The sequence below is a fragment of the Stenella coeruleoalba genome (assembly GCF_951394435.1).
Source record: "Stenella coeruleoalba genome assembly, chromosome: 13".
Classification (NCBI taxonomy): Eukaryota; Metazoa; Chordata; class Mammalia; order Artiodactyla; family Delphinidae; genus Stenella; species Stenella coeruleoalba.
In genome coordinates this window covers 28,613,332-28,635,200 of record NC_137159.1, presented here as the reverse complement: position 1 = coordinate 28,635,200, position 21,869 = coordinate 28,613,332, and the positions used below count along the sequence as shown (strand labels likewise).

The 21,869-nt window shown below is 36.3% G+C and overlaps 1 protein-coding gene across 9 annotated transcripts in view; it reads right to left on the bottom strand.

Moving 5' to 3' along the window:
* Positions 1 to 21,869, bottom strand: part of EXOC6B (exocyst complex component 6B) — a 717,212-nt gene that overhangs the window by 625,657 nt on the left and 69,686 nt on the right. For all 9 annotated transcript variants that reach the window (XR_013830987.1, XR_013830988.1, XM_079940498.1 and 6 more), the window contains exons 2-5: positions 6,584 to 6,749; positions 2,406 to 2,453; positions 641 to 731; positions 483 to 528 (exon numbers count right to left, since the gene is read on the bottom strand). Coding sequence is in view for 7 of the 9 variants with exons in the window: in XM_079940498.1 (XP_079796624.1) it covers positions 483 to 528; positions 641 to 731; positions 2,406 to 2,453; positions 6,584 to 6,749 (351 nt within the window). In the remaining 2 variants the exon portion in view is untranslated. The remainder of the gene's footprint in view (positions 1 to 482; positions 529 to 640; positions 732 to 2,405; positions 2,454 to 6,583; positions 6,750 to 21,869) is intronic.

Below are 21,869 nucleotides of genomic sequence, written 5' to 3'. Positions count from 1 at the left end.
CAGCCTACTATGCAGATTTGGACCTCCATAATCATGTGAACCAATTTGCTAAAAAAATCACTCTCTCTCTCTCTCTCTCTGCACACACACACACACACACCACTGGTTCTATTTCAACGGAGAACCCTGACTGATCCACCCCAGCAAAACCAGTAACTATTTTTTCTACTATAATACTAAACCAAAGCATGTTTCTCAAATTAACTATCACTAAAACAGTTACATGCTTTTCCCCTAAAAAGCTGGGTCTTCTAAAAATCAAACTACGTGTAGTGTTTTTTATTAAACATAATACATGACAAAATACATCAGCATATGTAAATAACTCTCAGGATGAATCAATAGATATACAAAAGGCAAGAGAAGATGTTATATGGACTTAATTATTTTTTGAAAGGTTATGCTAAATATGGACTTTTAAAAAAATTCTAAATAACAGAAATTTTAGATAATACAAAGTATTCAACAAAAAAATATCTTACCTTTTAGTTTTCATCTGGTCCCTCAGTTTGCTATACATCTCCAGGACTTGAAAGAGAAGGGGAAAAAGAGCACACAAGCATTATTTAGAGAAAGTGAAAAGACTAATTAAAGCTAAAGGAATTGCATCAAGAATTCTACTCTATTTCCAGTTCCTCACCTGGAAGACACAGCATTAATTTATCAACAGTGGCAGAAATATTTCTCTGTTGTAGTCGACACTGCTTCAGCTCTTCCATTGCTATTACCAGCTTAGCAAGAGGGGAAAAAACTGAATTATGCCAACAGCTGTAAATAAAAAGCTTTCAGTCACATTTTTCCACCCTATGTTCAATTCATCAGAAAATCCCAGACAGTTTCATAGTAAGATCTGCCAAGTGGACTACGGAACTGCCTTTCTCAACCAGTAAAACATCCCTGTATGGTTTCCCACTTTCTCCCCAAGATGCATACATACTACATTAGAAAAGGCTAGGTGAAATGAAATCTTAAAATTCAGGGGCTATCCAGGAGAAAAGAAAAAGCATGCATATTTGCTCCACACCCTCTTCAGACTCTTCATGATTTATATTTCATCAATCTTCTAAGAAGATCCTATATTTCTGTCATCAGTGCTAGACTCCTAGAGGAAAACAGTTCTTCCTATACAGCTTCAAATGAATCTTGAAAATAATCTGCAACTAAATCTGTATTTCAACAAATAAACCACACAGTTAGAAGTTGTGGCTTTTCCAAGAGTTCCAGTTTAATGAAGAGTAACTCACTTTTCTTCTCACAACATTTTAAAGTCTTCCATCTGAAGTCATACCACAATAAAACTAGAAGAAACTGCATTCTTTGCAAAAACTTAAAATATGTGAGACAAACTTTTAAAAAGCAATAATCTACATGGCCTCTTGTAGTATTTATCCCATACCCTTTCCTAAAAGTTATCTACTTAGATACTACGCAAAAAAGAAAAAAGGGAATGGTCCTGATTAAGTTACTGATAAGACAATCAAAGGCTAATCTTAAAGATTATTAAAATTAAACATTAAGTAAGTATTAGGCAATGAGGAAGGTATATGATACAGAGAACGGTAATAGACTGTAAGTCAGAAAACTTGGGTTTTAGTCCCAGCCTTCCAATTACTATGTAAACTTTAGCAAATCATCTGTTTTAGTTTCCTAATCAATAAAGTAGTGATAATATCAGTCCTGACCTTGTCATAGGTCTGTCATGAGGATTAAGTGAGAAAATGGATGTAAAATAATCTTATAAACTATGATGATTTAAATGGTGAGTATATCAATTAACAGAATCAAAGACTCTTTTTTTTTTTAAACAAATACTTATGCATATTCATGTTGTGCCAGTCACTGTTTAGGCAGGTAGAGGGGATATGGCAATGCAGTTAAAAAAAAAAAAAAAAAATCCTGACCTCATGGAGCTTAATTTCTAATGGAAAGAGACAAACAAAAAACAAACATATAAGGAAAACTGTATAATACCAAAGCATGATAGGTGCAATGGAGAAAAATAAAGCAGGAAAGATAAAAAGAATACATGGCGTGAACGTGAGACTGCAATTCTAAATAAGGTGGTTAGAAAAGGCCTCATGAAGGAGGTAACATGTGAGGAGCAAAAGTCTGAAGTAGGTAAACATGTGGGAAAGAACATTCCAGGCAGAGGAAACAGCATTGGCCATATTATGACTACTCAAGTGATTTAAAAACACAGCTAAGGAAGGCGGCTACATACTCTCATTAAGCTTTCTAGTGCTATATTCATTTACTTCAGATAAACATTAGGAGAAGCAAAGATAATGTCCAAGTTCCTCCAACATGCTGCTTATGGTCTTACAAGCCACTAAATCAAGAACACAGTTATCAAAGAGAATGACAGGAAACAGAAAAGATTTTTTCAAAAGGTAAACTGGCCTTACTTCCTTTCCCTCATGTTGTAGTTTTCTATTAGTATCCGTCACTTGATTCTGTGGAGAGAAGACAATTTAAACTCATAAAAAACACTTAGATAATAGTTGGATAAGATCAAAATTTTAAATGAAAAGACTAAGAATAGGTATTCAGATTGTTTCCATATTCCACCACATTTTGGTTTAGTGGTGTTCTCTTGGGATGAAATTATATCAACTTTTCTACTGAACATTTGTATGACCTTTTGAACAATAAAAAAATTACTAAAAAATATGTTCAGTTTGAAATATTACAAACTAAAATAACATAACTAAAGATCACACTTTCATTTCGAAAGGAAAGAAAAAATATAATAGAAAAAATAACCCACAAAGAACCTTACCATCTCTACTATGTGTACAAAGAACAAATTTTTTCATAGATAGTCCTCACTTCACCAATGTATTCCTGGAAAACTTGAGTATAAATTGAACTTTTTAACTCAGGTCAAATATTTCTACTTATCTAATTTTAGAAAACCTTTTATCTTAATTTTTTGGATTATTAATTCTTAATAGTTTCTAACACTTCCACATTCCCATTTTTCTAAATTAATCTCTCGATCACACAGTCAAAATCAGGTGAACAAGCTTTAAAATTAGGTACAGTTCATAATTTAAAGGAACTGGCACCACTTATTTTGGTAGCCACTTTTGAAGAATCAACTGATATAAAAAAATTAAGTATATAGAATAGTAATTTCCTCACTTTCTTAAACATTATCAAAATATGAGCAACATTAACTTCTAAAGCTTTCTTTAATAGAAGCTTTCCATACTTCCACCAATAACTGCGACTCCTTACGCTTTTAAGACACTACCTTAACCCAGCATTTCCTATTATGTCTCTTGGAACACCAAGAAATGGTAGTTAAAAGGTACTCTGCACTCTGTACATACACACACACACACACACACACACACACACACACACATATCAATATGTATGGGAAATACCACTAAACAGGTTAGTTTATTCAGGACTTCCTGAAGCCCAAGGAGATATCATACAGTGTTTTCCAACTTATTTTATGTAACATCCTTTTATTGAGGATCATCTTAAGAAACTAGTTTTTCAGGAACACACCTTTGAAAACTTTGCCCTAAACTATACACTATACACTATACCTGGACTATCACTTTCTGAGCAGATTACCACATGCACTGCCATTGTAGCAAAAATGCAGCCATAAACATAACATAAATGAATGGGCATTGCTGTGTTCCAATAAAACTTTATTACAAAATTAGGAGGCAAGCTGGATTTGGCCTGCAAGATATAGCTTGTTGATCCTTGGTCTAGAATAAGTGAGATTGAAAAGTTTATTATTCAAACCAATAAATGAATGTTATTCAAAAATGGGATTAATATCAGCTCAATACAAGAAAAAGCTTTTAAGCGATGTGAATAAAAATGGGGTGGGTTGCCTTGAGTGATCATTGTTCAAGAATAGATTTTTTTTCACATAAACAGATTTCAAAAAATTCAACCTTCCATAAATACTACTAAATTCAGCATTGCTGTTTCTACTAAAATAACTTGTTTACCATTTCTGAAAATTTTTTTACCTCAAACTCATTGTAAGAAATATATTTTACATTGCAACCCAGTACACAAGTATAGGGAATGCAGACGCGTGCACACACACACACAGAGAAACAAAATTTTTAAGAAACAATGTTTGGACTTACTGCATGTAATACACTTCGTTGCTTCCTTTTTTATTCTATTTCAATTTTTATTAAAAATACGGATCATGGCCCACTAAATTGATTTCATGCAAACCAGAGTTCTAAAACATCCATAGGAGCCTAACCAAAGCTTCTGATAAGAAAGGTAATTACTATTTCAATACTATTTGAACATAACAATGGGAGGAAATCTATACTGCCTGTCTAGGATGCTACTTGTTGCTTCAGAGAACATATATATGTATGTGTGTATATATACACACACATGTACCAACATACATACTGTGAATCAAAAGAAATAATGGACATCCTAGAGAGAGTAGGATTTTTCATTGTTATGTTCAAATAGTACTGACAGTAGGTAATACTTAACCTTTTCCATTTTCTAAACTCTTTTCTCAAGTTCAAGAATTTCTAAGTTCCATAGGCTCTTAACACAGGTTGAATGGATGTCCCCTAGAGCAGAGTCTCCCAGGTGTTAATGGTGAGCATTATGGGCAATATTCAGGTACTTAACCACATGACTACTTCAGTAACCAGACACAGAGCACCCCGTTGCCCATCATGGACAAAGAGCCCAAGGAGCAGAGGGAGAGGTTTTGGAATACAGGCATCAAGAACAGCCCAAGGTGAAGATGGATGGGAAGCTGGGATGGCTGAGTGAGGACAAACAGCACACACAGCTCCTGGCAGAAGCCCTATCTTTGTTTTCACATATTTCAGATACTTCTGTCCATCTGACGCTTTTCAGCCCCCCAAAACTCAGTATAACTTTTTAAATGGAATCAAATTGTTCATACTTTTTAATCTGCTTTATACATTAAGCAAACATTTCTAATGCTTTCCCATGTCAGACATCCTTCTACAATATATTGTAGTGTATTACTCTTTTAAATGGATATACCATGATTTATTTTACTAATCCTCTAGTACATCACTTTCAGGGACATCTTAAAGTTTTAGTCATTAAAAAAAAAACACATGAACATCTCTGTACATGCACCTGTAGCTGTAGAATAAATCTTAAAACTATGTGGTGTTTTTAGTATTGATAAATAAAATTGCTCTCCTTAAAAGTTGTAACAGTCTACATTCCAACCAGGCATTCCCAGGTTGATAGGTATCATCTCCAATCTTAATATTTGTTTCATATTTGTCATTTTATTAGGTGGCACTTTATTGTTTAAATTTGCATTCCTTTAATTCTAAATTGTAGAGTCCCCTTATATTTCTTCTTATGTAAACTGTATATTAACATGTATTTCTCAGTTTTCTATTAGAGTGTTCATATTTTTCCTATTAATTTGTAGGCTTTTTCTATGTTAGGATATCAATCATTTGTCATGTGTATTTGTAAATATTTTTATTTATTATTTACCTTTACATTTTTAACTTCTACGTAGAAAGTTCTTTCATTTTAATGTTGTCGTACCTATCAATATTTTCTTTCTGGCTTAGGAACTGTGTTTAGAAATGTATCCCTCACTCCTAAAAATCACATAAATATTCATCTATATTTTCTACTAGTTCCTCTATGGTTTTTTTACATTTAACTCTTTAGTTCATCTGAAATTAAATTTGGTACATTGACTGAGAAAGGAATCTAAGTTAATTTCAGTTAAAATAGTTAAGCATTAAAGAACATTAACAACAAATCAGAAGAGTTGTTACTTTTGGAGGGGAGGGTGGAGAGAGTCACTGAGAAGGATAGAAAAGAGAGATTTAATTTTGTTGGCAATATTATATTTCTTATGATGATTGGATAGTTGTTGTACAGGTCCATAAACTCTTATCTGAAATCTTGGGACCCAATGTGTTTTGGACTTCAAAATTTTGGAAATTTTATAAAGATAATATGGTATATATTGTTTATTATGTAACAATGGGCACTAGGACAGCATCCCATAATCAAATACAGTAATATTTCTGTATCAAAGTCAGTTACCCAGGATACGTGAATTTGCTATGCCAGGGACAAAACCAATATAGCTAGCCTCTTTCCTGAACTTAAATCTGTCATATCAAGAAAGAACCTTCATGCTTTGGTAGAAGACATTCCCCAACTAACACTAATTTTATATTTCCTTTGGCTCAGATTGCCTTGCTGCAAAGACTTCTACAGCCATGCCTTGCAATTCTGTCATCCAATAGTGATGGCTTTCATCTAGCAAGGAAGCAGACAGATGACATGAAGAGTCAACCGAGTTTCTGTGTGAAAGAAACTGATTCTTGTCATTGGTTCTCATCCACACATAGTTATCCCAAATAAATTTTAACTTAAAACAGTATCCTTTCCAGCTAAAAGCCATAATCCCAGTTATCTATGTTGCAGTATAAACTCCTTTCTTACTATTCAAAAATGTTTAGTACAAATATGTCACCTGCAATGTATTCCCCACTCTTAATGTTCATCAAAACCCCAAGACAGAGAGAAACAAGTCTTAGAGTCTCCTTACTTTGAGTTTCTGGGCTTCTCCTCTTACTTTCAGCAGTTCCGTTATAGAGTCCACAAAGCCCTGGTAATGAAAGTTACACATTTTCTCAATTTCTCGGTCATGATTGCGGATGCGAGTTTCAAGCTTCTCCATGAATCGTCCATGTTCCTCACCATCATAGACAGACCTTTTAAAAAAATGGCATGGAGATTATACCAGATTTACATCTAAGAAAGAGAAACAGAATTACAAACCCAGAAGCAAATTTATTTGGAAATCAGGTATTTAAGTTAAATAAACCACAGAGTAATCCAATTGTATTAATGTTGCCCCAATGCTAGATGAGTATTTTTTTTAGGAAAATCCAAAATTTTGTTTCCTTATTTACTGAAAAATATGTAAGTGTTTGACAGTATTCATCACAGAATTCTCATCATAAAATGAAAGGACTGAATTACAATTCCTCCGTACCTTTCTTTCTCAATTAAACTAATCTAGAAAAACTTAATTTTGGATAAACCCAACTATACATTTACTCCAAGATTATACCCAAGAACCTGACACTGCTGGAGAGAAATCACGTAACTGTGCTGCTAGACTCAGTTTAGCTATCTTACGACAAATTTAAATTGGGCAGCCAGACACCAGTTAAAAATAATGAAATTATCCCGCCAAATACCACCACCAAAAAATCACTTTGTAGTCTCCAAAATGTGTGAAAACCTTACTTCTCCTCTCCTCAAATGTCTACCCTCTCTCTGGCTCTCAGCTGCACTTCACAGGAAAAAAAAATTCCTCTCCTCAACCAACCTACTTACATCTGAAACTCCTATTCTGTCCACCCTCCTATAACAATGGAAAAAGTATTTCAAGCTCTTATCTACAGTCATTCTTGTTGTCTCTAAGAACTTTACTCCTGCAGTTATTCCCTTTTATCCCTATCCTGTATTATATATTTCTCCCACTCCACTAAGTCATTCTCATGGCTATTTAAACATGACTTTAAGAAACCTGTCCTTACCTACACATTTCCCTCCAGCTACCATCTCATTTCTCTGCTCCCCTTCCCAGCAAAACTTCTTTCTACTTCCTCAACCCCCATTAGTTAGCATCCATCCTACTGTACCTAAAGGCAGCATTTGTTATGGTTTAAATATACCTTCCTTCTTAAAACACCATTTTCTCTAGACTTCAATGATACCACACTAAGAGATTTTCATCCTTTTACTGACATGCCTTCTCAATCTCCGTCCTGGGCTCCTCCTCCTCTATTCTTTTTCTAAATATTCGTAAAAGCTCTTCTCTTCCCTACCTATGCCCTCTCACCAAGAAATGCCAGCTAATCCCATGTCTTTATAATACTATCTATTACAGTGGTAGACTTCCTAATCTGTACCTTCAATTCTGAGCACTAGACTCAAATACCCAGCTATAATTTAACAACTCCAATTGGATTTTCAAAAGCCATCTCAAATTTTAACATAGAAAAACAAGAAAATCATCTATCACCAAACTATCTCCACTCCCAAACCTGATGCTCCCCACCACTCAGCTACCCCATCTCAGCTAATGGTACTATCCAGTTGCCCAAGTCAAAAATGCAAATCCAGGAATCACTCCTCATTTACCTCTTTCCATCATACACCCCATCCAATCCATTAGTAAGTCCTGACAACTCAACCTCCAAAACATATCTTAAAATTGACCACCATCCCTCCATTTCCACTAAAACCCTAGTCTAAACCTGTATCATTGGCACACTGGATCAATGCAATAGCCTCCTAAAAGTAAAAGTCTCCGTTCTGCACTCTTCATCCCCTCTACTCCCTGTCCCAATGCAGATACTCTCCACACAGCAGTAAAAATGGTCTTTATGAAGCAATAGTTCAGATGTAGCCTCATGCTTAAATCGCTCCAATTCGTTCTCTTTACAAAAGGAATAAAAATCACAAATCCTTACCACGGCCTATAACATACCACATAATCTAACCTCTGATTAGCTCTCTAACCTTGTTTCTCTCTAGGTCCCACCCCCTAGCCTTGCCTTCCTCCATCCTCTACGCTCCTGCTACAGAGGAGTTTTTTTTAGCCTCTTCCTGCCTCAAGAATTTTGTTTTTACTGTTCTTAGGCTAGTAACACTCACCCCCTATATCTTCAAGCAACTTTCTCCTTCTCATCATCCATAGTTTGTTATCTATCTTCCCCCCAACCCATCCCAATTAGATTGTAAACTCCGGGGCAAGAACTTTGTCTGCCAATTCACCACTGTACCTCTACAACAGTGCCAGACAGGTAATAGGCAGTGAGTAAACGTTCATTGAGTAAATAAATAACATTATCTCTAAGAACACTTTGATCTCTGGTATTTATTCAACAAATATACATTTGCTCATTACCAACATTTTCTGGTTCTATAATCATTTGTAGGTACCAGATCACCACCCTGGTCCTGTGGATAAGAGAGCACCCACTCCTCAGCAGATCACTTCCACTACCCAGAACTCAAGCAGTAACCATAGAAAATATATATACAAGTTTGGATTCCGGGAAGAATTCTGAACACTTACTTCAGAAAAACCAGAGCAATCCAGATTCATTCACCTTCATTTCAAATAAAGGGACAAGATCTTCAAATAAATTATAAACAATCCCGGCTTTGACAACTAAGACATACTATAGCATAACCACTTGCCTAGAAGAGCTATTGGGAAACACAAGACAGAATCTACTATTGACATTTCAACTAACCTCAAAAAAAACATAACTTTTCCCCTTCCAAAGGAAAGGAAAAGAAAGATTTCCATGTAAAGGCACCAGTATTCCTTGCCATTTGAAGAAGAGGAATAACCACGGAAAATTCATCAGTCTAAATGGCATAAGAAGATTATTATTCAATACTGAGACAAGCCTCTTGGTTTCAAATTCAGTTATATCTTGACCCATTAATACTTTTAAGTTAGGTAGTAAGTATACTTCCTTCTACAATGTAAAACTTTTTATTTTTCTCCCTCCAAAGATCTACATTAATATGACAAAAGATAACCTCAAGGAGAAGAAAATCTCATAGCTAAGAAATTCATAATTTATCCTAGCTCCCTGAACTTTCTATTAAAAAAAAAGTATAAATCAAAGAAAGGAAGAGTGGATTTTTGCTGCCTGACTGCATGGCCTTGGTGTTTAGCAATGTAATTAACTAGCTATGAGTCTTTGGTCAATTCAGTTAATCTCTCTCACCCTCAGCTTTCTCATTAGAAAATAGGAAGCAATCAATTAGAAATCCTCTTTAGCATCAGCCTAGCTCTAAATTTCTGCAATTCACTTCCACTTTCAAGTCCAGTCAGCAATAATGTAAAGATCATACATTTTTCAGAACAGTGTAAAGAGGTAGTTCAAAACAAGTTAATGAATTTTCTACATCCTTATCACTAGGCCCCACCTGTTTCTCCTATTTTAGGGTCTTTATGATTCTAATAGTCTCTTCAATTATAATAATGTTGAATAACATGAAAGATTTATAGTGAATCTCCTGAATATCTTGAGAATTTTAAAAGTTAGAATAAAATGTAAAACCCACACATCTAAAACAGGAGTTTTGGACTATATTTAATTAACCTGTGTTCCATGAGTATGCATCTGGAAAACCACAATTTCCAGATTTTATGTGTATAAGCAGAAGCACATATGTGTAATTTTTAAGGAAAACATCCACAGTTTTCATCTGGTTATCAAAGGGTTAAAAACCACTGATTTAAAGGTTTTGTTTCAAACTGCCTAACAGGAAAAGGCAACTATAATTAGTACCTAACAGTTCAACTCACATCAGCATTTCACCTGTATCTCAGACTTAGTGCTAACCAGCTATCAGATATAAAATGCTAAAAACAAAAATAAACAAGTCTTAAATTCTGGAAAAGTCATAGATCTCCTGAAATTAACCTAATATTGGTAATCAACATTGCACCTGAACAGTTATCTCCCTCCCCCACAATAAATGGATTAAACTGGAGAAAGACTGCCATCTAGTGATGGCCCATTTCCAACATGCTTTGAAACTTAAATTTGATGTGACCAAGCAAAGAGAGGCTGCTTAAAAATCTAAAAACTATATTCTATAATACTTGCTAGCCAAAGTCTTATAACTTGTCATTAAATGATATTTTACATAAAGTACTCTAATGTTTAAACATCCGTTTCTAATAGAAAGCAGGATCTTGAAAACAGTCATATGCTTTTGACATGTGTGCCATAGGTATGTCACAATTAAACAAGACTACAAAATAAACTGCACCACTGGTTTAATTATTTGTGATAATCCAAAGAATATTCTGGTACCTAGTGAAATGTAAACAATAAGATATGTTTGGAAACTAGCAACTTTTAATAGCCTAAGTTTTTACTCAACTACATAAATGCTGCCTTGTGGAGTCTAATTTCCAAAAAATCCCAAGTAAACCACAGGTTTTTGCAAAAAGTAAAATGTTTTACCCTAGTGTCCATATCTGACACATACTTCTAAACATTCCACCTAGATTAAGAGAGAGATTTTAATTTATAAAACACTTCAGGAATTCTATTCAACAAAAATATTTATGATTCCCAAGTACTGAATCATTACAGGATTATATCACTTGCAAGAACTTAACATCAGCTCCAATCTGTCAAAAGAGAAAATAAATAAATAATGTAATGAGCATGTGTTATCTCATTTAAATCCTAGGCACCTTATAAATTAGACATTATTCCCATTTTATAACTGAGGAACTTAAAACCCAAGAAGATGAAGTAATTTGCCAAATCCACACAGCTAGAAAGTGTTCTCTGTAGTACATCAGTCTGTCTCCTTTTAGAGCAAAGGAAAGTAAGAAAGTCACATGGACCCCTAAAACGTTAGAGTTGAAAGAGGTCTCAGGGATGGAATACAAAGCTTTTATTGTACAATGGAGGAAACTGAAGCCAAGAAAAGTTAAATGCCTTAATCAAAATTATATTGCTTGTTACTGATACACCTGGGCCTGACTCCCAAAGAAAACAGGAAAAACTAATGCAATATGAAGCCTGACACAAAGCTAAGTGGTTTTTTAAAAGACACACACACACACACACACACACACACACACACACACACACACACACACACTTTATGATGAGTTTGCTCCCTAGCAGTTGTGCCTACACAACAGCTATTCTATTCTTCCTGCTGGAAGAGTTCCAATTTGTTCTGGTATTTCACCTTTCCATCCTACCGCAAGGGGTAAATACTAATTTAGACCAATCATGGTAATTCCATTCCCCTTGTCAGTGACCAATTAACAGATGACACAAGTCACTGATGGAAGTAAAGGGAATTTTGGAAGTGAGGATCCAAGGAAAGGTTTCTTTCCTGAAGGATGCAGGAAAAGAAACTGCTTTTCCTACTTTGGACATTGTCCTATACAATGCTTAGGGATGAAGCAACCATCCTGAGAAGAGAGGAGATATTGCCAATAATCTGAGGATTGCAAAGGGGAAAGATGGAAAACAACTGGGTCCTTGATGATGAGCCAATCCTGAAACAGTCCTATCTCCAGCCTTCATGTTATGTGCATTAATAAATTTCCTATTTTAAGGGAAACTTCCTATTTCCACTTTGTCTCAATAGTCTGCTACTTTCAAAACAAAGTATCCTAAATGCACAACACTGTTCATTCTTCAAAGGTAGCAGGCAAATCAAAGAAACAACCAGCAACCAGTCAAAGTCTAAACATGGCTAAGGAATCCTGTTTCCAGGACCTAGACTGCTCTTTCTGGTTTTCTTCTTAGTTAAGAGTTAACTCTCAATCCACTCTTCAAATCTCAGCTTGCACCTTACTTTTTCTGGAAACCTTCTCTAATCACATAGACTCTGTTATGTGTTCCTCCTTTGTTATTAATGCCATCACAGAATCTATTTAACTATATTCTGATTACCCATTCACTTGTCAGTTTCCCCACACCAAAATGTTAATCTCCTGTGTGTTGAGACTGTGTCTTACCCATTTTATCTCCAGCTTATAGCACAGAGCCTGGCACAGAGGAGATCCTCCATGTATGCTAAAGATAGAGAAAGAGAAGTAAGGGTAGGAAACTAACATGTGGGTTTCTGACTGCCTCAAAGATGGATGCAAAAGAGTATCATATCAAACACAGTTTATCTGTTGAGATGTTTTCAGAACCAAGGAGAACTTCAAGACACAAAAGACTGAACATTTTGCTTTTGTTTTTGATTAGTCCAAGAAAAAATTCCAGAATTTTTGTTCTTTTCTTTTTCATATATATGTTTTTTAACTTCTGTCATGGTTTTAGTCCTGAAACATTTTCTTCTTATTAAGCTCCATAAAAGCATCATTAGTATTTCTGTTTATTCCAAAAGTTAAAAATAAAGTAGAAAAACAGATTTGAGCAGGATGTTGAAAGAGAAACTGCAGGAGGTCAAGAGGATTTTAAAGTCCCCTTCCCTTCCTTACTTCAGTTTGTCTATCAATTTAATTCAGACCTTTCTATGGTAATTTGGATGCTCTGAGTGCAAAATGTGAAAGTAGATCACTGTATGTCACCATCCATGACAGGGGAAGCATATGCTAATTGATGAAGTCTAAGCTGAAGACTACACCCAAATGTTTTTGTACTGCCACAGGAGACCAAATACATTCAAATCCTTTTCCCACTTTGCAAATACCAAGGTATCCAACTGGCTTCACTAAGATAGCCCACGCAACCAAAAGAAGTTGTGATGGAACTCTCCCTCAAGGCAGGAAGGGAACCCCACACTTCCATGATGGCTATTTTCAAAGGGATAAAAACAGGGTAGAGAAGTTTCAAATGGCACCTAGCCAAAGAGCCTACTAAAACCCAGGTATTGGTTAAATAGCACAGGAAAGTGGAGAAGGGGACCTTGTCACAAAACATCAGTCAAATCAACAACAGACTATTAGGAAATAAACTAACGAAAGCAAGAAAACTCCAAATTAAGGATATGAAGACTGCTCTAACTACTACCATGATAATGTCACACTGTTAGAACAATTAATCAGCATAAGCAACTGAAGACACAAAAGCACTACAAGATATGTTAGTGGCTTCATCTTGGCCTCTGTATCAATTTGCATTAAGTGCAATAAGATTTATTTCATTGCAGCTTTCAGTGGTGGTCATAAAATCTGACAGCTAAAAGTTGGGTTTCAGATGCTACTGCCAAATAAAAGAAATACTCCATCTACAGCCTGGTGATACTGACTGAATCTAATACGGTTGGTATATACAGGGTTATAATTAACACTGGTAGATTAGCTCCAGTTTCACTGCATGGAATTCAAAGTGTCAAGTTTAACACTTAAACAGGTAAAGCTAGAACAAAATGAAACTACTGATTCACTTACTATCCACCACCATCATAATGTGTCTGAATCTAGTGTATGTTAGTAGAACTCTTCAAGATCCTTTACAAAAGATTTAAGTATTTAATTTAAATAATTGCTCTGAAGAGCTATGAAAATATTGTAAAAGACTGCCTATTAATTGAAGAAATGCTTCAGATTCTCCACACTTAAAATTATCATTATGGTTCCAGTGACAGCGATCATAAAGGTATTCACACAGAAAAACAAACCAATGGGGGACAGGTATTAGAAACACTTAAGTGAATAGTCCTGGTCTCCTTATGCATGTAGATTTAATGTGGGTCTAACAAAATTAGACCAGCCAAGTTTCCCAGAATCACTAAATCAAACTATAATAAATGTGATGTCATTTGTAAATGTGTATGTTGTGTATAGTATGTATGTACCTACATAAGTACACATTATATACACATATATGTATGTTATATAGTGTGTATGCTATATGTATGCATCTGTGATACACACACACATGCATGAAACAAACACACACGCACATACTTTTCTGATTTTCTGAGAAAGAACCAGACTTGCCAACATCACATTCAATTCCTGGTCTAATTTCACACCCCATGGCCATAAATGATCACAATTTAAGACACCTTAAGTCTATAAGCAATGAAGACCCTGAAAGGAGGATGGATAAAAGGTATGAGAATAGTTTCCATCCTAAAACATGATGGAGAACTAAGTAGGCAAAACAGGATAAAGTTCCATGGACAATATGTAAGACTGGATATACCATGAAAAACCTTTCTACTACTAAACTTCTAAAACTGCTGCATTAAGTTTCTAAATCTTTTTTAGTGCGTGGCTAAGCAAAAAAGAAAATAAGGAAAATTTCCAGAGGCTAAAACAAAACTAGAACAGGACTCCAGATTCTACCAATCCCTTATAACCTAATGCTTCTTTTTTTTTTTTTTTTTTTTTTTTTTTGCTGTACGCAGGCCTCTCACTGTTGTGGCCTCTCCCGTTGCGGAGCACAGGCTCCGGACACGCAGGCTCAGCGGCCATGGCTCACGGGCCTAGCCGCTCTGTGGCATGTGGGATCTTCCCAGATCAGGGCACGAAGCCGTGTCCCCTGCATCGGCAGGCGGACTCTCAACCACTGCACCACCAGGGAAGCCCCTAATGCTTCTATTTTATAGCTATATAGAGAACAAGAGACAAAACCTAGGGCCCACAAGAGACGGGGAGTCCAATGAGAGGCCTCCAAGTGAATAAAGCCAAGACACCCAAGGGCTACACCCTTAGTGAAAGATGTAGAAAAATTCTTCCCCATAAAAGGTGGCTGAAAGGAAACTTCCTTGTTTTGGGCAGGGAAGCGGGGAGACGTACTCCTGGGATAATTTGAAGCCACAACCTGGCCTTCTCACCCAAAGTGAGGGCCCATGTTCATACTTAATATTACCTGTGTGGTCTGAGATATCTCAAATTGAGAATTTATTTTAAAAGTCTGGTTGTTAGTACCCCAGAAAACTGACTGAAGAAAAGGAAAAGCTTCTCTAGAGGAATACATCTTAACAATAGTTCTAATTATTTTCACAAATAATAACATTCCTTTGAGCTGAACTCAAGTATCAAAAACCATGAAACACACAAGGAAACAAAGCATATAAACAAGAATCAACAAAAACAACAGAATCAGACCTGCTTGAAAATAAATATGTATAAATTAAAAATAAATGTGTAATATATTTAAAGAAACATGAGGGAATTACCAAAACAAAAACAGACACACTGGAAAAGATAGAACTTTCTGAATAAAAACTATAATTACTGATATTTAAAAATTTAATAAATGGGAAGGGACAATATTTAACTAGGAAGTATGCGTAAAACTTATACAAAATGCAGCACAGAGACAAAAGATGTAAAATGTCTTAGTCTGTCAGGCTGCTATAACAAAATACCATAGATTGGGTAACATAAACAACAAAAATTTCTCTCTCACAGTTCTGGAGCTGGAAGTCTGAGATCAGGGTGCCAGCATGGTCAGGTGAGGGCCCTCTTCTGGGCAGCTAACTTGTATCCTCACAGGGCAGAAAGGGCAAGCAAACTCTCTGGGGCCTCTTTATAATGGCCCAGAAAACTAATCCTGTCCATGAAGCCTCCACTCTCTTGACATAATCACCCCCAAAGGTCCCATCTCTTAATCCTCTTAATACCATCACCTTGGGGGTTAGGATTTCAACATATGAATATTGATGGGACACAAAACACTCAACCTATAGCAGGAAACAGTAAAGAAAGGTTAAGAACATGGAGAATAGGATGGGTTTAATGGGAGCTCTAAAAAATAACAAACAGCTTCCCTGGTGGCGCAGTGGTTAAGAATCTGCCTGACATCTGCCTGCAGGGAATACGGGTTCAATCCCTGGTCCAGGAAGATCCCACATGACTCAGAGCAACAAAGCCCGTGTGCCACAGCTAGTGAGCCTGCACTCTAGAGCCCGCGAGCCACAACTACTGAAGTCCGTGCACCTAGAGCCCGTGCTCCACAACAAGGAGAAGCGACTGCAGTGAGAAGCCCGAGCACCGCAACGAATAGTAGTCCCGCTCACCGCAACTAGAGAAAGCCCACATGCAGCAATGAAGACCCAATACAGCCAAAAATTAAATAAATAAATAATTAAAAAAAAAAAAAAACATGTAATATTCGGAGAAATAGCTGAGGATTTCCCAGAATTGATGAAAGATACAGGAAGTTATCCTCAAAGTAAAAAGACAAACCTATAAGCCTCACCAAAAGAAGTCCCCCAACAGAGGAAGAGCACTCTTCTCTATTCAGCTCTATCTACCAACATTTAGAACTGGCTGCCATTCTCTTTATGACTCAACTACAGTTGTGTGTAGAACCTTATACTGATGGAGCTAATTATACAAATACATGAACCGTTAGCAGCATCCAAACATCTGGTGTGTCTTTTGCCAACTCATTCTTCCACGACTAGAACATTTATTCCAAACTATTGCCATTCTCTTTAAGAGTCCAACCTTGATCCAGCAACTTACTTTTGCCACCTAATTTCATAAAGAAAATACAAGCTTATTAGGCATGAATCTTCTTAATTCCCTGCATTCCAATATACAAGTCTATCTATATCTCTATCTACCCTTACATTTGTGCATTCCTATCTCAATAAAACAGACAACTTACCTTACTTATAAGACTAATCCTATGTTCTAAAAATCTCCTTTCCCCTGTACCCCATCAATACTTTTTAAATGTCTGTACTTTTCATGTTTTAGCTCTACTGACTTCTTTTTCTTAACAAAACATGTCCCCTCTTAACAAAATAACTTGGCGCTTTTTGTGTTTTTTAAATGAAGTACTATTAAATTAAAATCTCTCTTCCAATAATTTTAATCTGGTATCCTTTCTCTTTCCCTCTTTCTCCTTTCACAGTTAAGATTCTTAAAAGAGCAGTCTATACTCACTTCCTCCATTTCCTCAAATTGGATTTGCTCTTCGATCCAGTGTAACCTGTTTCTTACCCACATCCCCCCAATGAACCTATTCTTGCTAAGGTCAATAAAAGCCTACTAATTGTCAAATCAAATCATTTACTTGACTCCCCTTTTATATGTGCCATCGCTAACCACCTCCTCTTTCTTAAATATCTACTCCCAGGGTTTCTATTACATTCCCCTTCTCAGTCTCCAATAATTCTTCATCCTTCTGGCCCTCAATACCTGCTTGGACTTCATCTCTTCTCATTCTTCATATTCCCTCGGAGATATCACCAATACTTCAGCTTTCACTGTTAATTAAACATCGTTGGTTCCCAAATCAATAACAAGGCATATCTTTCAAATCCTGTAAACCTGAATATTCAACCACCATTCATCCTCAAATACATCTCAAACAGTGCATGTCAAAAGTTAAAATCATTAACTCTTCTACCCAAACCTGCACATCCCTCCTATATTCACCATCTCAATTGAAACAACCAGAGCCACCCAGTTACCGACACTAGAAATACATAAGTTATGCTTGACGCCTCACTCAACCTCACACCTCCCTCCAACTAATCAATCAATCACTAAGGCCTCCCAATCTAATTCCATAATAGCTTTTCTATGTTTTTCTTCCTCTCTATCCTCCTCTGCTACTGCCTTGCCCTGCGTCATTATCTCTCCTCCAAGCAACTGTTTTCACCTCCCTCTCCTTACTTTCCTAAAAATCCATGTTCGATACTTCTCTCACAGTAATCTTCTTTAAATGAAATATAATCATGAAACACACACACCACACACACACACAAACACACACGCACACCACAATTTAGGATTAAGTCCTGCCTCAGGATCAAGTCCAAAGTCCCTAGCATAGTATGTAAGACCCCATCCATGTACAGATTTATCTCTGAATACTCCCCACACTCACTCTACAACTCTGCTTGAAGTTCCCTGAGTGTGCTATGTAGTCCCTCTGCCTAGAATCTCCTTATTATCACTTTATCTGGGAAATTCCTCCTCATCCTTCAAGATTCAGCTCATAACACACCCCTACTATAAAACCTCCCTTCCTACTACAACTACTATACCCTAATATAGAAACTCCCCTCCTTACAAACTAGGCAGAACCTAAGAAACTGTTCATAAAGCCAGCAAGAATTTAAGCTTGCACTCTCTGGAGACATTTACACCAAATAGGACTGTGAGTCCATTCTTTGAAGATTCATACTGAAGGCTACTTTTCTCCTGCTTACTGATATGCTGATATTAGGCATTTTTTCCCAAAAGAAGCCAACTTCAACTACATTAAAAACCCGTTACATCAAAAAATCTACAAACAATAAATGCTGGAGAGGGTGTGGAGAAAAAGGAACCCTCTTGCACTGTTGGTGGGAATGTAAATTCATACAGCCACTATGGAGAACAGTATGGAGGTTCCTTAAAAAACTAAAAATAGAATTACCATATGACGCAGCAATCCCACTACTGGGCATATACCCAGAGAAAACCATAATTCAAAAAGAGTCATGTACCAAAATGTTCATTGCAGCTCTATTTACAATAGCCAGGACATGGAAACAACCTAAGTGTCCATCAACAGATGAATGGATAAAGAAGATGTGGCACCTATATACAATGGAATATTACTCAGCCATAAAAAGAAACGAAATTGAGTTATTTGTAGTGAGGTGGATGGACCTAGAGTCTGTCATACAGAGTGAAGTAAGTCAGAAAGAGAAAAACAAATACCGTATGCTAACACATATATATGGAATCTAAGAGAAAAAAAAAATGGTCATGAAGAACCTAGGGGCAAGATGGGAATAAAGACACAGACCTACTAGGGAATGGACTTGAGGACACGGGGAGGGGGAAGGGTAAGCTGTGACAAAGTGAGAGTGGCATGGACATATATACACTACCAAACGTAGATAGCTAGTGGGAAGCAGCCGCATAGCACAGGGAGATCAGCTCCGTGCTTTGTGACCACCTAGAGAGGTGGGATAGGGAGGGTGGGAGGGAGGGAGATGCAAGAGGGAAGAGATATGGGGATATATGTATATGTGTAACTGATTCACTTTGTTATAAAGCAGAAACTAACACACCATTGTAAAGCAATTATACTCCAATAAAGATGTTTATTAAAAAAAAACCTGTTACAGCATATAATAGCCTATTTTTAAGAAATATATTTAAAATTCTATTTTAAGAAGATGAAGAAACAAATTCTGTTAAAACACCTAGACCTATCCTTGATAAGTCATATAAGATAAATGGTACCCCTTTACAGTCACAGTATCCTCATTTACCACCTGTCTCTCATTTTGACACTGTGCAAATCTGAACCATCCTTGAACCTATGAAACCATGTGTAATTTGAGGTAAATTTCACCAGAAGTACTATCATCCTGTTTTGCCTTAAAGTTCTTGAACAAATGCATGATAATATCCTAGAAATTAATGGGCACCACCACTATTGACATTCACTGATGGAAAGCTGAATTGATACTCTTTTGTTTTGAAATGTTTATTTGTTCATATTGTTGAAAGGGTACTACACTGAGCACTCTACACAGTAATGATTTATTTACATGTCTATATCCCCTACAGGACCATGAGTTCCTTGAGGGTTTACACCTGGAACAATGCCCACCTCCCACAGAGAAGACAAAGTGACAAAGGGCCTAAAGCAGTGCCCAAAAATGTTTCAACATTTAGACTTTCTCCAAAGACAAGCACTAGAGTTAATAATAAACATTCTTGCTTCAAAAGTAAATTCAAGTTCTAGCAGTGCAAATAATTTGTACTTCAGCTAAAATGCTAAATAGAAAAGGAAGGAATTAGAGGAAGAAGGGACTTAGAAGGTTCAAGGAAATCTACTGTAGAAGTGTCTGGGAATAATTTATTTCCCTAGCTCTCCTCAAACCTTCTCTGGAAGCTAGGAAAAGGAAGATGATTAAATTGCAACAAGACCTGGCTCTGAAGGGAACTGGTATTTCTGGCCCTTGTTGCCAATAGAAGGGGAAGGGTGACAGCAGTCCCTAAGGGCTTTTAGAAAAAAATTGCTTCCAGGTGGAAAGTTTTTATGGTACTCTGCAGCCTGGAGCCATTTTTTGCTTTCTTTCTTAACTACTGATGATTAAACCATGGACAATCAGACTGCAACAATGGAAACAGCTCCCAAACATCATGGTTATATGCTCCAAATTACCAAGCTAACTCTCAAAGGAGAGAAAAAAATTTGTTGGCAAAGTCTTTCTTTATTTAAGGGGGAGGGCAGGGTGGAGTCTGTTAAAGATTTTTATTTGGTAGAACATAAAAGTAGTCAAGAATTCTGTACCATAATGATAAACATTAGTCTCATACCCAGACTAGACACCATAATGTACAGTCACGGAGAGCTGAACAAAGGGCAATGCTAAATGCCCTGCTATTTAGCAACTTTTCATTATTCTATTTTGACCTGGATCAAGTGTTCTATTAAATGGTTATCACAGGGGTATGCAGAGAAATCCTACCACACATCATATGGAACAGGTAAGTTGATTTATACCTGATCATGGTTTTGAAAAAACTCTGAGGTGCAAGTCTGAGTTTGTAATGATGGCTCAAGAACATGAGGGGGAAAGTTACGTATAGTACCAATTCGTAAGAAAATTAGAGGCCAATCATTCAACCACCCAGCAACTCTGTCTAGGAAATCTTACTATACCAATATCACCCAGAACATTAAAGGATAAATCCAGCTCAAAATTACAACAGTAAACATAAGCATTTTAAAAATAATGTACCAAGCCCTCTGTTGAACATTTTACATACACTAACTCACTTACTGCTCAAAAATAATCCTACTGGAGTAGTTACCAATATCATCATTTCACGCATGAAGCAACCTTTCTGACCTTGCCAGTACACAAAAACATCTACCTTCCCCAGGTTGCTACAGTTATATCAAGGAAAAGATGAAAGAAAAAGGATGAGAGGGAAGAAAAGGAAAATGGGACAGAGGAAGATGAGCACAAGAGGGAGGAGGCAGAGGAGAAAATCACCAAAATAATACAAATAATACAAATGGCAAAATGGTTTGAATGGTTCAAATGGTTTGAATAAGGCAATTGTGACTTTCTTGTACTTCTCTAACTTTTTATTTTCTTAAACATGTATTGCTTTTATAATTGAGAAAAGGAAGTGCATTTTTAAAAGTCTAGAATAGTACCTGGTTCATAGTAGATGCTCAATAAAATATTAATTAAAATTAAAAACCAAACAAGAACAAACACTTCAGAGTAACCTGGGGCCTAGTTTTTAATAATTATTCAAAAACAATTATGTAAAAAAATAGAGAAGAATTTCTTCTCACAATCTATCACCTACAAACCCAAGAAGCAATCACCACTGATCAGAATTTGTGGTTTTTTTTTGGTCACGCTGC